The sequence below is a fragment of the Triticum urartu genome, chromosome 4A, assembly GCF_056163025.1.
Source record: "Triticum urartu cultivar PI428250 chromosome 4A, HENAU_Tu73, whole genome shotgun sequence".
In the NCBI taxonomy this organism is placed as follows: Eukaryota; Viridiplantae; Streptophyta; class Magnoliopsida; order Poales; family Poaceae; genus Triticum; species Triticum urartu.
The window spans coordinates 194,745,822-194,764,557 of NC_141876.1; the positions used below are offsets into that span (position 1 = coordinate 194,745,822).

General features: G+C 45.9%; 1 protein-coding gene across 1 annotated transcript; it reads right to left on the reverse strand.

The window, feature by feature from the left end:
- Positions 1-13,077: 13,077 nt before the first annotated feature.
- On the reverse strand, positions 13,078-14,118 carry LOC147975351 (uncharacterized). The gene has a single exon (XM_087520375.1). It carries the CDS (start codon positions 14,101-14,103, stop codon positions 13,078-13,080), a length of 1,026 nt encoding a protein of 341 aa, XP_087376501.1. The 5' UTR covers positions 14,104-14,118.
- Between the last annotated feature and the right edge of the window lie 4,618 nt (positions 14,119-18,736).

The window sequence follows — 18,736 nt, forward strand, 5'->3', positions numbered from 1 at the left end:
GGATAGAACTTAATGCAAATACATGTCTTTCCCCCAAAAAGGCATGTGACATCTCTCCTCTTGAACATCAAGCATCTAGGATCCTTGAGTATTCTCTCCCCCTGGAAATCTCTTTCTCCCCCTTAATACTTTCTCTCTTGTAGGTTTGGTCCTTGAGACTTTTTCTCTCCCTTGATGTGATCTCTCTCTCCTACAAGCTTTGATGTGATCTCTCTCTCCCCCTTTGACATCAATTTCCAAGAAGAGCTTTCTGGAATCCGTCGTATAGGTTTGGTCCTTGAGACTCAGCACAAAGCAATGGATAAAACTGTGATGCTTGTAGAGGACAAGATTCATTGAGTAGAGCTGGATCAGAAGAAATATAGAACAAGTGGCAAACTGTTTTTCCTGTTGCGAAGTCGGTGGCACCGAGTGGTATGTTTCGGTGGCACCGAAAAGATTCGGTTGGACCGAAAATTACAAGTCGGTGAAACCGAGTTCACACAGAGAAAAACACTTGTCACCTCAGCTCACTAGACATGTAGGATCTCACAAAGATTTGCAATGAATTACCTGAAGGATTTGCAAGGAATTGAATGCAGAAAATACAGAACAAAAACAAAGAGAAAAGAGAAGAAACTAAAAGATCTAGATGAAGTTTTTTTTTGAAAAAGAGAAAGAAAATAAACATGCATGAGACAAATGCAATAACACAGAAAAGAACACAAGAGAACTTCATCTAGAGTTGGGCGGTGACATAGTCACCTATGTTAGAGTATATTGACTTAGGAGTCAAGTGAGAATACTTGATCATAGGTCATACTCATCGTTTAAGCTCAAAATGGGGTTACCATTTTTCGTTTAAGCATCTTGATGTATTCACATCTTGTTGAGTTGCTTTGACTCATGTCTTGGAGTAAAGCTTCTCTAAGATGGAATAACATACCTTGGGTGGTGGTGTGGTTCTTGCTCATGTAGTTGAACTTGTGTGGGTGCTCAAGGTTGATGTAGCTCATCAAGAGTTGGGAGCACCACTTGGAGTTTGAGTTCATCTACCTACATGGGTTAGTTCTTGCAAGTAAGAGCACTTGTGTATCCAAAAATGACAATCATGAAGCTCAACATAGAATTTGTCAAAGGATATGTTTGAATGGTTTTGTGCTTCCTTGTCTTCAACCACCATTGTGTAGAGTCTTGGTGATGTAGAGATTGCTCAAGATGTGAGTGAGCCGCAATCTCATGGAATTAGATTCAACCAAGCACCTACATGGGTTAGACAACATGCAAGGTGCAAATATATCCAAGACATAAGATAGTTATCATAAGAGATATATCATGGATTAGTCATAAGCTCATGTCTTGCATGTATCTAATGGAGTTTCTACTCCAAGTTCGAAGCATCAATGATGTTCAATTCTCCTCTCAACCCGCAAAACACTTTCTCATCAAGAGGTTTAGTAAATATATCCGCTAATTGCTTATCGGTGCGAACATGCTTAAGATCAATGTCACCCTTAGCAACATGATCTCGAATGAAATGATGACGAACTTCAATATGCTTAGTTCGAGAATGTTGTACAGGATTATGACCAATTTTGATAGCACTTTCATTGTCACAAAGTAGTGGAACATGTTTCACATAGATCCCATAATCTTTAAGAGTTTGGGTCATCCAAAGTAATTGAGCACAACATGAACCAGCGGCAATGTATTCCGCTTCGGCGGTGGATAAGGATACCGAGTTTTGTTTCTTGGAAGACCAAGACACAAGAGATCTACCAAGAAATTGACAAGTACCCGAAGTGGACTTTCTATCAACCTTGTCTCCGGCATAATCCGAGTCGGAATAGCCAACAAGATCAAAAGAAGACCTCTTAGGATACCAAATGCCAAAATTTGGTGTATGGATTAAATATCTCACTATCCTTTTCACAGCCTTAAGATGACATTCTTTAGGAGCAGCTTGATATCGTGCACACATGCACACACTTAGCATAATATCGGGACGTGAAGCACATAGGTATAACAATGAACCAATCATAGAGCGATAAACCTTTTGATCAACCGGTTCACCATCTTTGGTCAAATCATTATGTCCACTAGTAGGCATGGGTGTAGACATACCTTTGCATTCTTGCATATTGAACTTCTTGAATAAGTCCTTGATGTACTTCGTTTGAGAGACAAATGTACCTTCCTTAGTTTGCTTGATTTGCAAACCAGGAAAGAATTTGAGTTCACTCATCATAGACATCTCAAACATCTCTGACATTAGCTTTTCAAACTTTTCACTAAAGAGAGGGTTAGTTGAACCAAATATGATATCATCGACATAAATTTGGCATACAAATAGTTCTCCATTAACCCTTTTAGTAAAAAGAGTAGAATCAATATTACCAATTTCAAAACCACTTGTAATAAGGAACTTGGTCAAGCATTTATACCATGCTCTAGGAGCTTGTTTAAGACCATAAAGAGCTTTGTGAAGTTTGTAAACATGATTTGGTTTCTTAGGATTGATAAAGCCGGGAGGTTGTTTGACATAAACTTCATCCTCTATTTCACCATTTAGAAAAGCACTTTTAATGTCCATTTGGTACAAGGTGATATTATGGTGATTAGCATAGGCAAGTAAGATGCGAATGGACTCAAGTCTAGCAACGGGAGCATATGTCTCACCATAGTCCATACCTTTGACTTGTGTGTACCCTTGGGCGACGAGACGTGCTTTGTTGCGAACCACTTGTCCATCTTCATCTTGCTTGTTGCGAAACACCCATTTGGCACCAATGATGTTGTGGTTGTTGTCGGGCTTCTCAACCAATGTCCAAACTTGGTTTCTCTCAAAATTGTGTAGCTCTTCATGCATAGCGTGCTTCTTCAACCTTCATAGGTTCAATGCTAGAGATGAATGAATAGTTTTCACAAAAGTTAGCTAAACGATTTTTTGAGCGAGTGATTCTCCCGGTTTGTATATCATTGAGGATTTGCTCGACGGGATGATCTTTGGCAATTCTTGCTCGAACTCGTGAGAGCTTTTGCTTGGGTCTTCGTTGAACATCTTCTTCATCTTGTTCTTCTTCTTGGCCTTCTTCATTGTTGACGTCGTCGTTCTCTTGTCGTGGTGGAGAAAGAGGTTGTTGATGTTCGTCTTGATGCATTTCCTTGTCTTCTTCATCTTGGTGTGTCCCACTTGTGGATGCTTCCGTGTCGATTCTTGGTTCACCTTGTCGTGAAGTAGAAGCTTCCACTTGGACGGATGAAGTACTCTCCTTCACCTCCGTTGGACGAATTTTGCCAATGGAGAAGTCTTGGATTGCTTCTGAAGGGTCTTTGTCTCCTACATCAATTTGCAATTGCTCTACTTGCGAGCCATTAGATTCATCAAACTTCACATCTACCGTCTCTTCAACCTTTCGGTTGAAATTGTTGTAGACACGGTAAGTGTGAGAGTTTGAGCCATAACCAAGTAGAAAACCTTCATGAGATTTAGGAGCAAACTTTGAACGATGATGCTTATCAAGAATGTAGCACTTTGAGCCGAATACTCGAAAGTATCCAACTTGGGGTTTGTTACCGGTGAGAAGCTCGTATGCCGTCTTGCCGAGTAGCTTGTGAAGATATAAGCGATTTGTTGCGTGACAAGCTGTCTCAACCGCTTCTGCCCAAAAGTGCTTCGGCGTCTTGTATTCATCAAGCATCGTTCTTGCCATTTCGATGAGCGTCCGGTTCTTCCTCTCAACAGCTCCATTTTGTTGAGGTGTGTACGTAGCCGAGAACTCGTGTGAAATCCCTTCTTCGTCAAGAAAGGTGTCCACATTTGCGTTCTTGAACTCCGTTCCGTTGTCACTCCGAACCTTCTTGATCTTCACGTCAAACTGATTTTGGGCCTTCCTAGCAAAGTTTCTGAAGATCTTCTGGACCTGCGACTTGTCATTAAGAAAGAACACCCACGTAAATCTTGAAAAATCATCAACTATAACTAGACCAAAAGAATTTCCACCGAGACTCTTGTAGGTGTTGGGACCAAAAAGATCCATATGAAGTAGCTCGAGTGGCCTTCTTGTGGTCATGATGTTCTTCACGGGATGCCTTCCTCCAACCTGTTTACCTGCTTGACAAGCACTGCAAAGTCTATCCTTATCAAATATGACATCGTTAACTCCAAGGATATGATTTCCTTTAATAAGCTTGTCAAGGTTTCTCATGCCAACGTGACCTAGTCGTCTATGCCACAACCAACCTTTTGAGGATTTAGCAACAAAGCAAATTTTAGGTTGTGCCTTTTTAGAGAAATCGACAATGTAAAGATCACCTCTACGCATACCGGTAAAGACCATTTTATGATTGTCTCGACGAAATACTTGGCAATCTACCTCAGTAAATAGGACATTCAAACCGAAATCAGCAAGTCTAGATACTGAAAGTAAGTTGTAGCCGAGAGATTCAACGAGCATGACATTTTGAATGGAACTATCATGTGAGATGGCCACCTTACCAAGGCCAACCACTTTACCCTTTGAATTATCACCAAAGGTGACATATTTTCGAGGGCCGTCATTTTCAGCAAGCTCACGAAACATCTCTTCATCTCCGGTCATATGATCAGTACATCCACTATCAAGAACCCATTCCTTTCCTCCTGATTCATATCCCCGAAGATTTGCCATAAGACCAAAATGTCTCATTGCATCATCAAGATCGAAGTCACTATCATCATCATCATAGTATCCATGTTCATCATGATCTTGTGACTCATCATTTCCTAGAGAGGGTAATTCATTAGATAAATGATCATCAAAGTGGTCACTTTTATGAATTCTTATAGCTTCGAATATGATATCACTAATGATTCCAACATCTCCTTTAGCATGCTTAAGATTGGTAATTTCAAATAGACAATTACCAAAACTAGGATCACTAGAGTTCATCTTACTCAAGGCAATAGATTTATGGAGAATTTCATCCAAAGTTTTCAAGGAATGACTGGGAAATCGTTCCTCAAGAAATTTCCATATAGTATAGGCACAATTAAGAGTAGGCAAACTAGCAATCAAATTTTTGGGCAATCCTCTAATGATGAGCTCAATAGTTCTAAGATTGCGAATCATGTCAATATCTTCATCTAGGCTAGGATGCAAAGGATCAATATGAGGTGCACAAGGGCTAGCAATATACTTGTTCAAATGACATTGATTGAAAATTACAAGCATCTCATTTTTCCACTCATGAAAATACTCTCCATCAAGAATAGCCACTCTATGTCTAAGACTCCCTAAGGTAGACACATCCATCTTCCTCCAACGGTGATTAAACCAAGGCAATGGAAACCTGGCTCTGATACCACTTGTAGGATCTAGAAGTAGATGTGTCTAGAGGGGGGGGGGGGTGATTAGACACTTAGTGCTAAAGTTGCAATTTTTAGGCCTTTTTGGTTTGAGTGGAGTTTTAGGCACAATTTCAACATACACAATACATATCAAGCAAGCATGCAAAGAGTATATGAGCAGCGGAATGTAAAGCATGCAACTTGCAATAATGTAAGGGGAAGGGTTTGGAGAATTCAAACGCAATTGGAGACACGGATGTTTTTCCCGTGGTTCGGATAGGTGGTGCTATCCTACATCCACGTTGATGGAGACTTCAACCCAAGAAGGGTAACGGTTGCGTGAGTCCACGGAGGGCTCCACCCACGAAGGGTAATGGTTGCGCGAGTCCACAGAGGGCTCCACCCACGAAGGGTCCACGAAGAAGCAACCACCCACGAAGGGTCCACGAAGAAGCAACCTTGTCTATCCCACCATGGCCATCGCCCACGAAGGACTTGCCTCACTAGCGGTAGATCTTCACGAAGTAGGCGATCTCCTTGCCCTTACAAACTCCTTGGTTCAACTCCACAATCTTGTCGGAGGCTCCCAAGTAACACCTAGCCAATCTAGGAGACACCACTCTCCAAGAAGTAACAAATGGTGTGTTGATGATGAACTCCTTGCTCTTGTGCTTCAAATGATAGTCCCCCCAACACTCAACTCTCTCTCATAGGATTTGGATTTTGTGGAAAGAAGATTTGAGTGGAAAGCAACTTGGGGAAGGCTAGAGATCAAGATTCATATGGTAGGAATGGAATATCTTGGCCTCAACACATGAGTAGGTAGTTCTCTCTCAGAAATAGGATGCTGGAAGTGTAGGCTTAGTCTGATGGCTCTCTCTATGAATGAAGAGGAGGTGGAGGGGTATATATAGCCTCCACACAAAATCCAACTGTTACACACAGTTTTCCAATCTCGGTGGGACCGAATCAACAAACTCGGTCGAACCGAAAAGGTAAACCTAGTGACCGTTAGAGATTTTCGGTGGGACTGACATGCAACTCGGTAGGACCGATATGGTTAGGGTTTGGGCATAACGTAATCTCGGTGAGACCGATTACACAAACTCGGTGAGACCGAGTTTGGTAATAAGCTAACCAGAGAGTTGGTCAGGTAAACTCGGTGGGACCGATTTGCTCTTTCGGTGAGACCGAAAAGTTACGAAAGGGAAACAGAGAGTTTGCAATCCCATCTCGGTGAGACCGAGATCCCTATCGGTAGAACCGAATTGCTAGGGTTTGGCAGTGGCTTATGACAAGTGAAACTCGGTGGCGCCGGATAGAAAGAATCGGTAGGACCGAGTTTAGCTTAGGGTTTAGGTCATATGTGGAAGTGGGAAAGTAGCTGAGGATTTTGGAGCATATCATTAAGCACATGAAGCAAGAGGCTCATTAAGCAACACCTCATCCCACCTTGATAGTATTGGCTTTTCCTATGGACTCAATGTGATCTTGGATCACTAAAATGTAAAATGAAGAGTCTTGAGCTTTAAGCTTTAGCCAATCCTTTGTCCTTAGCATCTTGAAGGAGTTCCCACAACCTTTAGTCCATGCCACTCCATTGTTGAATTTATCTGAAACATGCTAGATAGAAATGTTAGTCCAACAAGAGATATGTTGTCATCAATTATCAAAACCACCTAGGGAGCACTTGTGCTTTCATCTTCACATCCGAACAAAATGAACGAATGCATTCCTCTTGAAATGGTCACATATCCATAAATTGAGAAGCCACGTAGAATTAAGGTAGAGAAATAAATCAACAAGGTACGGATCAAGAACGAATAATCGGTAAGAAATCCCAATCTCAAACCAATATCCGTGGAAGAAGAACTAGAGCTACTAGAATTCCCACCTATGAAACTCCCGAACCTTTCCGGTTATGCAATCAGGTGTTGGGGATACAGGGGAAGCATAATATCTCACCCAAACTAGCAAATCCTACATCCAGCTGTATCCATCCTTCAACACATAACCAAGAAACCTTCGGAAACCATCTACCTCAACCTTCGAAAAGCATCCGTTATACAAGTTATGGCGATACTCCCGAACTCCCGCCCCAGTACTGGGTGGCGTCAAGGTTATCTCACCAACGAACTGCATAAAAGAGATTTTCGATGTCGGCGTACTAAACTCAGGTATTCCAGAACTGTAACGATAAAATTATGATGACAACACCTCAGAGCTCAACTCCCCGGGAAACTTCCACTAAACCCCTGACAGGAGGCACCAAGACAATGTTCTCATCATAAAACCATCGGAACGATTCCAAGATACCCGCGTGATCCTAAATTTTTTTTAGTGAAATTTGAGAAGAGAAGAGTCAAAACTCTACGTCAGGATGCCTTACCAAAGCGATGAGGAGACTGGGAAGTAAAAAGAATTCCTAAACTCTCCGATATATAATTCCTAAATGACTCAAAACATTTTTCTAGACACAACTCGGCCGCTAAAAACGATCAAGAAATGGGGATCCTAAGGTCGGGGAAGGCTCTGATTACCAACTTGTCACACCCTCGATGCGGCTATAGCTCCCACGTGTCGAGGCACGACTTAGAGGCATAATCGCATTGAAGGCATATGTCGCAAGTTAGGCAATCTTCACAACATCCCATGATAATAATAAAGGGGAGATAACATAGTTGGCTTACACTCGCCACGTCAATCAAGTACATAAATAACATTACATCATCCAAACACTCATGGCCCGACTAAGGCGGCAAAATAAAAGAGAACCCAACATGCGACACGGTCCCAATCACCCCCAACTGGGCACCACTACTGATCATCGGGAAAGGAAACATAGTAACGTTGAGAGTCTTCGTCGAACTCCCACTTGAGCTCATACGCGTCTCCTGGAGCGGAATCATCAGGCCCTGCATCTGGTGTAATAGTAATCTGTGAGCCACAGGGACTCAGCAATCTCGCACCCTCGCGATCAAGACTATTTAAGCTTATAGGTATGGCAAGGTAAAAATAAGTGGAACTGCAGCAAGCGACTAGCAAGTATGGTGGCTAACTTATTAGCAAAAGAGAGCGAGAAGAGGAGGCAAAGCGCGAGCGTGAAACTAGAGAGCAACCTGCGCAAACATTACTCCAACACCGTGTCCACTTCCCGGACTCCGCCGAGAAGAGGCCATCACGGTGACACACTCAGTTGATTCATTTTAATTAATTAAGGTTCAAGTTATCTACAACCGGACATTAACAAATTCCCATCTGCCCATAACCGCGGGCACGGCTTTCGAAAGTTCAATCCCTGCAGGGGAGTCCCAACTTAGCCCATGACAAGCTCTCACGGTCAACGAAGGAATAGACCTCCTCCCAAGACGTTCCGATCAGACTCGGTATCTCGGTAATTCAAGACAACTCCGACAATGGTAAAACAAGTCCAGCAACACCGCCCGCTGTGCCGACAAATCCCGATAGGAGCTGCACATATCTCGTTCTCAGGGCACACCGGATAAGCTAAGCATACGGGAGCCAACGTAACCCAAGTTGCCAAGGGACGGCCCCGCACGGTGCTCTAGGTTGGACCAACACTTAGAGGAGCACTGTCCCGGGGGGGGGGTTAAAATAATGATGACCCTTGAGTCTGCGAAACCCAAGGGAAAAGGCTAGGTGGAAAATGGTAAAACCAAGGTTGGGCATTGCTGGAGGAGTTTTATTCAAGGCGGACTGTCAAGGGGTTCCCATTATAACCCAACCCCATAAGGAACGCAAAATCCGGGAACATAACACCGATATGACGGAAACTAGGGGCGCAAGAGTGGAACAAAACACTAGGCGAGAGGCCGAGCCTTCCACCCTTTACCAAGTATATAGATGCATTAAGATAACAAGATAATATAATGATATCCCAACAAGTAAATAAATGTTCCAACGAGGAACGGCCTCCAATCTTCACCTGCAACTAGCAACGCTATAAGAGGGGCTGAGCAAAGCGGTAACATAGCCAATCAACGGTTTGCTAGGACAATGGTGGGTTAGAGGTTTGACATGGCAATTTGGGAGGCTTGCAAGCAAATGGTAGGCATCATAGCAATGGCATAGCAAAAGAGCGAGCAAACTAGCATAGCAAAGATAGTAGTGATTTCGAGGGTATGATCATCTTGCCTGCACAGTTGTCAGAGTTGACTGGATCCTCGAAAGCAAGCTCAACGGGCTCCTCGTTAGCAAACTCGTCTCCCATCTCTACCCAAACAAGACAAACAAGCAACAAGGACACAATCAACCACGTGCAAACTCAAACAACACAATGCAAAGATGGTATGCTATGCGGGATGCAAAATGCAAGATATGACAGAAAATGCATGAACCTGGCCTCAACTTGGAATTCCAAGTGTGCCACTGGAAAGATGAGATTAAATCGCTTGAAAACGATATAAAGAACGCCGGAATCGGAGTTACGGTTTGGAAATGGCAAGCGATTCAAAAATGACACCGGTCTACGATTTTCAGCAAGTAGGCATCTAAATGCAATGAGATGAACATGCTACAGCACCCAAACATGACAACAAAATACATGGCAGGGATGCTTATAAGATGCTTAACAAAAGTCTAGCACTGAGCTACGGCCAATTTATCCATTAACAGGTTCAAACAAGCATGGAAAAAATGCAAATGACAAACAGATCTCAGACTTAGTGAAATTAACACTTGTCTGGAATTTCAGATCAGGTAGCCCTCTTCGGAGCAACAAAACTATATGCTACAGGATCTTAACATGGCAAAGTAAAGCATGGCATGGAGCTACTAAAAGAGCTTAACAAAAGTCCCTTAGTGACCTTGAGCCAAAAAGGACCAGAAAATACAATTGCAAGCATGTGAACATAGCAAAAACATAATCAGTTTTCAGACTTAGTGAAAACTGGCACATGCTGAAATATAACTCAAGTAGGCATGTTTACGAGCTCGATGCACTCACTATGGTGCAAGTAAGGGCAAGACAAGCATACAACTAACAAGAAGGGACAAAATGCAAGCTAGACATGGCAAGAACAATAGCATAGCATGCACGGATCAACTACAACATCGCCGGCAAAATTGCAAACAAGTTGACAATCTGCCCAGATTCACAAAGTAGCAAAAGTAGAGTTCGATTGACTCAAGCTAGGGTGGTCCATAATTGCAAACAAAGACATGGATGGATAGAGCACTACAAGATTAACAAAACATCCTTACTGATCATCCTCAAAAGAGGCACAGATCACTAGGAAACAACATGAACATATGGCATCATGAGATAAACAGCTCTAGGACTGGCGGCGGCCGGGGCGGCGCCCGCGGGCTGGCGGCGGCGATGGTGGCGGCGGTCGGAGGAGCTGCGGCGCGCGGCGCCAGCGTGGATAGGCGGCGGCGGCTCGTCGGTGGGGAGGCGGCTCGGCCGCGGAGAAAGGAGGCGGGCGGCGCAGCGAGGCGGTCGGGCGGCGCGGGGAACGGGCCGCGCGGGGGCCCGGTTCGGGCTCGCCCGGGCCGCGGCGGCTGAGGCGATGTGGGCGCGGGGACCGACCAATGACGAGGCGACACGTGGCGGCGGAGCTGAATTCGGACGTGTCCGTCGGTGCAGATCTTGTCTGGCGGCGCGCGAGGGGATTTTTAGGGTTTCGGAGGTAGGAGGAGATCCGAAAATCGGGGGGTGTTTAAATAGGCATAGAGGGAGCTAGGAGAGTCCAAATGAGGTACGGTTTTCAGCCACGCGATCGTGATCGAACGATCTAGATGATGGAGCAGAGTTTGGTGGGTTTTGGGCCAAATTGGAGGGGTGTTGGGCTGCAACACACACGAGGCCTTTTTGGTCCCTCAGTTAACCGTTGGAGTATCAAACGAAGTCCAAATGATACGAAACTTGACAGGCGGTCTACCGGTAGTAAACCAAGGCCGCTTGGCAAGTCTCGGTCCAATCCGGAAATGTTTAATGCCCACACACGAAAGAAAGCTAGAAACGACCACCGGAGGAGAACGAAGCGCCGGAATGCAAAACGGACAACGGGGAAAATGCTCGAATGCATGAGACGAACATGTATGCAAATGCAATGCACATGATGACATGATATGAGATGCATGACAACGACAACAATACACGGAGACAAAACCCGAACCCAAGGAAATAAATATAACTTAACACCGGAAACGACAAGAGTTGGAATACAAATTGGGAAAGTTACATCCGGGGTGTTACACACGTCTTCGATCTGCTGGAGCCCAAGGAGGAGGAGGTCCTGGTGCTGGAGGATGCACATGGCAAGACCAATCTCAAGGGCCTCTCCAAGGTTTACTCTGCTCTAACAAATCAGCCTCTTTTCAAATTACACAGAGGATTACAGAAAAGTTATGTTTGTTGTGTGTATCACAAATTCAGTTTTAGTTTCAGTGAAGTTTCTTGTCCTTTAGGTTTATTCTTATCAAAAACAAATTCAACTAACCAGCCTCTAGAGCATGTAGTTTCCCAATAATCTTATCTGGCACTTCTGTGGATCTGTTAATAAGCAGACACCTCAATTTTGTAAGATTAACAATACTCGATGGTAGCTCTTTTACACCAGCTGCCCTCAAATCCAACATCTGCAGATGGCGTAGTTCCCCGATCTTTTTTGGGATCTCAGTAATGTGACTGGTGCCTATAACAAGATACCTCAGCTTGCAACCCTTGAAACTTTGAAAGTGGCTGCATCAAATTAGCACAATTAAAGAGGGATAGTGATCTCACTTGGCCCATGATCTTGGTTGCTTTTAGCACAACATGTTGCCGATTCCTGTTTTGAAAAGATAATCATTCTACCTTGCTTGAGAGATCTGTTTGTTGTAGGCTAGGTATCTCACTATCATTGAATATCTTGTAGTTGTTCAAACATTCTAAAAAATAATGAAATGTAAAGACTTAGTTCTGCTGGTCTGAGGATTATAATCAAAGACTAGCTTAACAATTGATGGAACATGCCAATTACACATCAGTTTATAGTCAGGAAAAATATGACATGGTCTTACTTTCACTAGATCATTCATCAGAGGCAAATGGGGTCTTCCAAAGATTGGATGACATAACTAGACAAGCATACAGATTAGCAAATGCCTTGTTTGCCAAGAGATAATCAATCTCGGTAGGAATGAAACAAGCAAGTGATATCAAGTGATATCAACAAGCAAGTGATCTGACCAAGCCAACAATGAATAGTGAACATTGGTAGAGTTTTGCTTGATGTTATACTGCTGTCCCATTTTGAAACTGAAAATTTGTAAGAGTTTTGCTTCATTTTTTTCTATTCACAGTACAAGTCCAAACCTGTATTGATAGTACATGTTCTATTTTTCTATTGTTGATCAGATCCATATTTGGATTATAAGTTAGCCCAAATTCAGTTTTAATCCAAATTATTCAAATAAATTCAAATATTTTAAATTAATTCAAATAACTAAAATCAATTCAAATAAATTCAAATAACCCAAATTAATTCAAATGATCCAAATTAATCCAGTTAATCTAAATAACCCAGATAATTCAATTAATCCAAATAACCCAAATTCCAATAAATTCCAACGAGGAGTTGATATACAAGGATTAGACAAGGCATACACAAGGACATGACATAAGGGCCTCTTTGTCCCCTCTTGACACAAGATTACACAAGACATACACAAGGAGCACCTGACTACATGACATAAGGGCCTCTTTGTCCCCTCTTGACTACATTCTTTTCCTTTCTCTGGCCACTTCTTCCCTTCCCTTCCCTTTACTTTTCTTTCTTTTCCCTTTTGTTGCTACTTCTTCCCTTCCCTTTACTTTTATTTCTTTTCCCTTCTCTAGCTAATTCTTTCCTTTCATTTTCTTTTTCTATTGCAATTTCCATTTCTTCTATAGTGGCCCTAGTATCAACAACTACCTGACTGTCGCAATATACACTGATTATTTTCATTCCAGTATTCTGAAAGCGATTCTTGTGCAAGTGGGGCAACTTATATTGATTTCCTCCTTTGTCTTTCATAACTTCAAACATAACTGCTTTTAATGTGATAAAGCTTCTGTGCAACTTGTCGGGATCGTAGTTCTCAAATTTCTCTTCCACACCCTGTACCAGTTCCTGGATGTTTGTAGGTGACCTGCAGTCGGTTAGAGACTGGAGAGAGTTATGGAAGCAGAGGTCCAAACAATTTAACTTAGGGCTATTTGGGGGCTGTTGTAGCAATCGGATGTCAAGATCAGTTTGTTCCACAGCTTCTCGAAAAGCTACATCATTGGGAAGGACATGAGGCTTTGCGTTATCCTGTTGGATGAATATTGTTGCTCCCTCATCATCATCAGGCCACTTATCCTGAATTGCCGGGATAACCTTATTGATTAGATAATCTCTGCACATAGGCCTGGTTACTTTCACTGATGTCAACACTTTTGTTCCCTTTGTTCTGTTCTGACTTGTTCGCTTCGCCTTAGTCTCTTCGACAAATGCCCAAATGCCGATCTTCCCATCGAATGTTAGCTCCCCCTCATTGTTATATCGAGGCCTGGCAACAGCTGTTAGGAACATTACCTTCCCAATGCTGTGAGTGTTTGACACGGTGCGCTTTGGTTCAGGTTCTCCTGGAAGTACATAGTAACCATTCTTCACTCTCGTCATGTCAAACCACTTCTCATCGATGTGAACCATATTCGTCATTGGTTTGAACATAGCCCGAGAAGTTGAGATCGAATTGTCATCGACCATGGACATACAAAATTTCAATCTCGCAAGCTTGTTCTCTAGCTTAAGGTGAGGCTTCATGGTGCTTGTGATGCGGTTAAGCTCATTCAACTGGAACCTCTTATGTAGGGTCGATCGGGCCACACCTAGAGACCGTGCCAGAGATCGAATAGTCCTTCTTTTATCCAGTGGGATTGTTGAGGTCCTCGCTAGATCTAGCTCCTTTCTCTTTCGGCCGGATCTTCCTAGCTTCTTACTTGAGACATCTACTTCTTTGCCATCGGTAATTTGCTTTTTGGCGTCTTCCCAGATTCTTTCAACAGATTGTACACTTATGTCCAACAGGTTTGAGACTAGCAGCTTGTCGTTTGGTTGAACAGACCCATCTCTGAGCTCGATTACTAGCAAGGCGAAGTAAACACCATGCCTCTCCTTATCTGACAATTCTCTTCTTTTCTCTTGAAGTATCCAATCCATAATCAGGGGCGTCACAAGTTGGTATCAGAGCTGACTTCCTATAGGAACCCCGCCCCCCTTTCCAACTCCTTGGCCAAAGTTGAGTCTAGTCGTTGCAAAACTTTTGCTAACATGGATGTGCCGCTTATGGGCCCACATTGCCATTGGGTGGTATTACAATCTTTTATTCCACTCCTTTACTCTGGGATACTGATATCTCTTCTATTCGGCTTAAATGAATTTTCTAACTCTAACATTAGGTTCTCATGATCACATCTACCCGAAGAGTTGGATTATCTACAATTATTCCTTTGAAATGTATTTTGAATAATACACACAATGTCATTTGACTCCTTTAGAACATCTTTGCTTTCAGATGGATCCTACGAGACAGGTCGTGCGCCACACGACGGTTATTGGAGCCTCTGGCTCACCTGGTGTGCTAGCTGAGATGATGACCTGATGTGAACCGGGGCCCGATCTTTTGATGAGAGAGGATAGCTACGATTTTTGTGGGACTTGACCCTCACGATCCGCTACCAACCATACAGGGAGAACCGTACACGACTGATATCCACGGCAATCGCTGAACCAACTCCACGGTGTTATCGACCGAGCCAACGGTGCAATCGACCTATCCACAAAGGATTTTTCCTGCAAGCAAATCGAAAAACATGCAAGAAAATAATAGCCAAGCAATCTAAAAATTGCGGATATGCTAGATGAATAAATCTCATAAAATTGGGGTTCCAATAGGATGCCTTGACGATCGCACTAGCCGCTACGAGCAAAGACAAATAAAAATAACAATAGCTAAACTTCTCTAAACAAAACTCGAACGTAAACCCTAAACACGACTAGCTATTTATTAGAGGACCCTCCGCCGGCGGCTGTCTCGTGTTATCCTGGGTTTCCTTGGCGCTGACGAAAGATGGACAGGCCTTGGCCTTTGTGCATTTATGGGCCAGCCCGTGCGTGCACATGCTGAGGGGCCAACTTGTGTCATGCACGTGCAGGTGCACGTAATGCAAACATGCACATACTGGAGCTCCCTTGTATGATGTCTTGACTACTATTGGTCTCCTGCATGCAGGTACATGAGCCCCTCTTCCTTGGCTTGAAATCTTCAGTATAATCCCGCCATCTAATCCGTAGTGTGTACATGTTTCCAATAATTCTGCATAAAGCATAAAAATATGTAGTATTTGTGTGTCCAATAGTAAAAATAATAATTGAATAGTTATTATTAGAAATCATCTGACAAATATGCCATATAATATTTGTGTGTATCTATGGTGAGTGTGTCCACATCATCCTCCCTTTCTTGAAAATAAAGCCGTCCTCGGCTTTCACCTATGTCGAACATATCATAGAGCAAAGCAAAAATAGATGCAACATATATAAGCCGTTCGAAAGGCGATTGTCGGACTAATTGACCACGGATACCCCGAAAACGGCGAGACAATAAATCAAGACATTGGGGCTAGCAAAGCCCCTTAATCCGACTGCCGGCCGCTCCTGCCGGCTCCACATCCGGCTGCCGATTGCACCAACTAGCCAGCTAACGACTGCGCCAACCAGCCGCCTGCCGACTGCAGCCTGACCCGTCCGCGTTGTGTCTTGCTTCGGCCGAAGCACGCATTCGCTTCTCCATATATCGTCTATACAAGCTAGCTAGCTGCTAAGTTAAACAATAGTCAATCAGTCAAACCATTAGCCATACATTATCCAAACTACCCCATACACCCATGCATAGTCCAGATGCAACCCAGATGATAGCCATACATTCATACTCATCCCAAACCGTGCTCGTACACTAGCCAGACTGAAATCTGGACAGTGCGTGTACATTAATCGAATAATGGCCATGCAGGGCATCGCTCTCCGCTCGCCTCCATCCCGGCCCCGGGTCTCTCCGCGTGCGCCCTCGAGGCCGGCCTTTGCCGCGTGCGTCGGGTCCCCGCTCCGGCTTGCCGCGAAGCCCGCTCGCTGGCCGCCTCGCCCCTCCCGCGCGACTGCTGACCGGGTCCCACACGGGCCTATGCCTCGCGACCGCAGCCGTCTAGCTGCTCTGCATCGACCGCCAGCGTGCCTGCTGGCCAAAGCCGGCTCCAGCGCCTCCACCAACCGGAGCCTGCTGCCGCCCGTCGCCGCTCTCACTGCTGGGCCTCGCGCGCCGCTCCGCCTCCTGCCCTGCGCGCCTTGCGTCGCCGCGACTCCCGGACCCATCGCTCCGCCGCCCCGGCGCCGGCCTCTCCAGCACCCGGCCCGCCCGGTTTTGCCTGCGCCGCGCCCGGCTCCGGCTTCTCCAGCACCCGGCCCGTTCGGATGTTCCTGCGCCGCGCCCGGCTCCGACTTCTCCAGCACCCGACGCCGACCTCCCCAGCGCCCGACCTCATTCAGCTCTGCCCGCGCCGTGGCCGGCTCCTGTCTCCCCAGCTCCCGCCTCGCCAGCATCGCCTACGCCGGCCGGCTTCCACGCTGGCTGGCTCCACCGCGCCGGCTTCACCCACCCATCCGGCCGGCCTGGCCGGCTACCGCCTCCCCGCTTGCCCGCTGCCGGCTCTCACCGTTCGGTTGCCCGTGGCCGGCTGAAGGAAAGAAGGAAGTCGGGGGCTGGCTGAAAAGAAGCAGAGAAAGAGCTGGGCCGGATGCCCAAAGAAAAGTCGAAAGGTCGACTGCCCACAGCTAAAAGAGAGAGGGAGGGTGTGTGTCCGGGCTGAAAAGGAAAGAGAGAGAGGAAGACTCGGTCAAAGCCGCCCAGTGCTGAAAAAAACCGTCCGAATGACCCATCCGCCTGCTTCGCCACTCGGACGGTCAGTTGTGATCCGCGCTGCCGACTGCGCCAAGCCGGCTGTACTGCCTCCTGCTCCGACAATACATTCAGTGGGTGCGCTGACGCGCCCCCGCGAAGAAGAAGACAAAGAAGCCGCCGGGAGATCCGGCCCGACAGCTTAGCAGTCGGCCCGAATTTCGAGGGCTACACCCAACGGGTGCGCTGAAGCGCTCCCGCGAGGAAGAAGACAAAGTAGTTGCCGGGAGATCCGGCCCGACTGCTCTGCAATCGGCCCGAATCTCGGATGCTACACCCAGTGAGTGCGCTGGCGCACCGCCATGAAAGATTGCAAGAAATAAAAGCAATAGACAAGAGAAGAGTTTTGTCTGGCTGCCAGCAGCCGGCAGAAGAAGAAAAAGGGCGCTGCAAGACGCCTCACCGCCGGCCGGTCGAGCCTGACCGACCGGGACCCCCTTCGAGCACCCGGAGGCTCGAAAGCTACACCCAACGGGTGCGCCGGCGCGCTACGCGAGCACCGAGTTGCGCCAGCTGTCATCGGCAAACTCCGCCACGCCTACACGGAAATCAATGTGAGCTCCTCACCCGCATATTTTTGCACCACGCAAGCACGGATAACTCTGAGCGATGCTCGGGGATCGCTCGGGGAACTATCTGTGCATTTCATTACAGTTGCATCACTGTTCGCCCCGGCGCCAGCTAGAGTTGGTTCGGGGCTGGCCGCTTGGCCTGAGACGTTATTTCCTGCAGACGGCTTAGTAGCGTGCGCGGTACCAAAGGCCCACTCTTAGTCACAGAACGCAGGGCGGCTGCCCGGCTAGCAAGAGTGAACGCTGGAGGCCACCCACGCGAAAAACGTCCGGAAAGAAAAACGGTTCGGGCGAACCGGCCGTTTCCTTTACAAGTATCTACTCGGTTGAATCTGCTCTCAGACTCTGAGTACTGTACACTCCACTTCACGGCCCACTCTCAGCCACAAACCGCAGAGCGGCTGTCCGGCAAGCAAGAACACAAGCCAAAAAGCGGAGGGAACATGAAAAAGATTAAGGGGGCTCGGACGAAACCGAGTCGGCACCCTTCGCATAAACTTGTAATGCTAAAAGTAAACATTTGATATATCTGCATGGACTAACTTTGTCTTTTTGCATGATCATTTCCACGAACACCCGCCAAAAAACCTCCGCCCAACTTTACCAAGTTGCCCGGAAGCTTGGGGGCTACTTTCAGAGTAATTGGCCACGGATATCCCGAAGACGGCGAGACAATAAATCAAGACATCGGGGCTAGCAAAGCTCCTCAGTCCGACTGCCCGGCCGCTCCTGCCGGCTCCCCGTCTGGCTGCCGGCTGCCGACTTCGCCAACCAGCCGGCTGACGACTGCGCCAACCAGCCGGCTGACGACTACGCCAACTAGCCGGCTGACGACTGCAGCCCGACCGACACTGACAAGACACCGTCGAGACAG

What these genes read in the sequence shown, in the direction of transcription:
- LOC147975351 (XM_087520375.1), bottom strand. Translation starts at nt 14,103, where the DNA reads ATGAAGCCTCACCTTAAGCTAGAGAACAAGCTTGCGAGATTGAAATTT.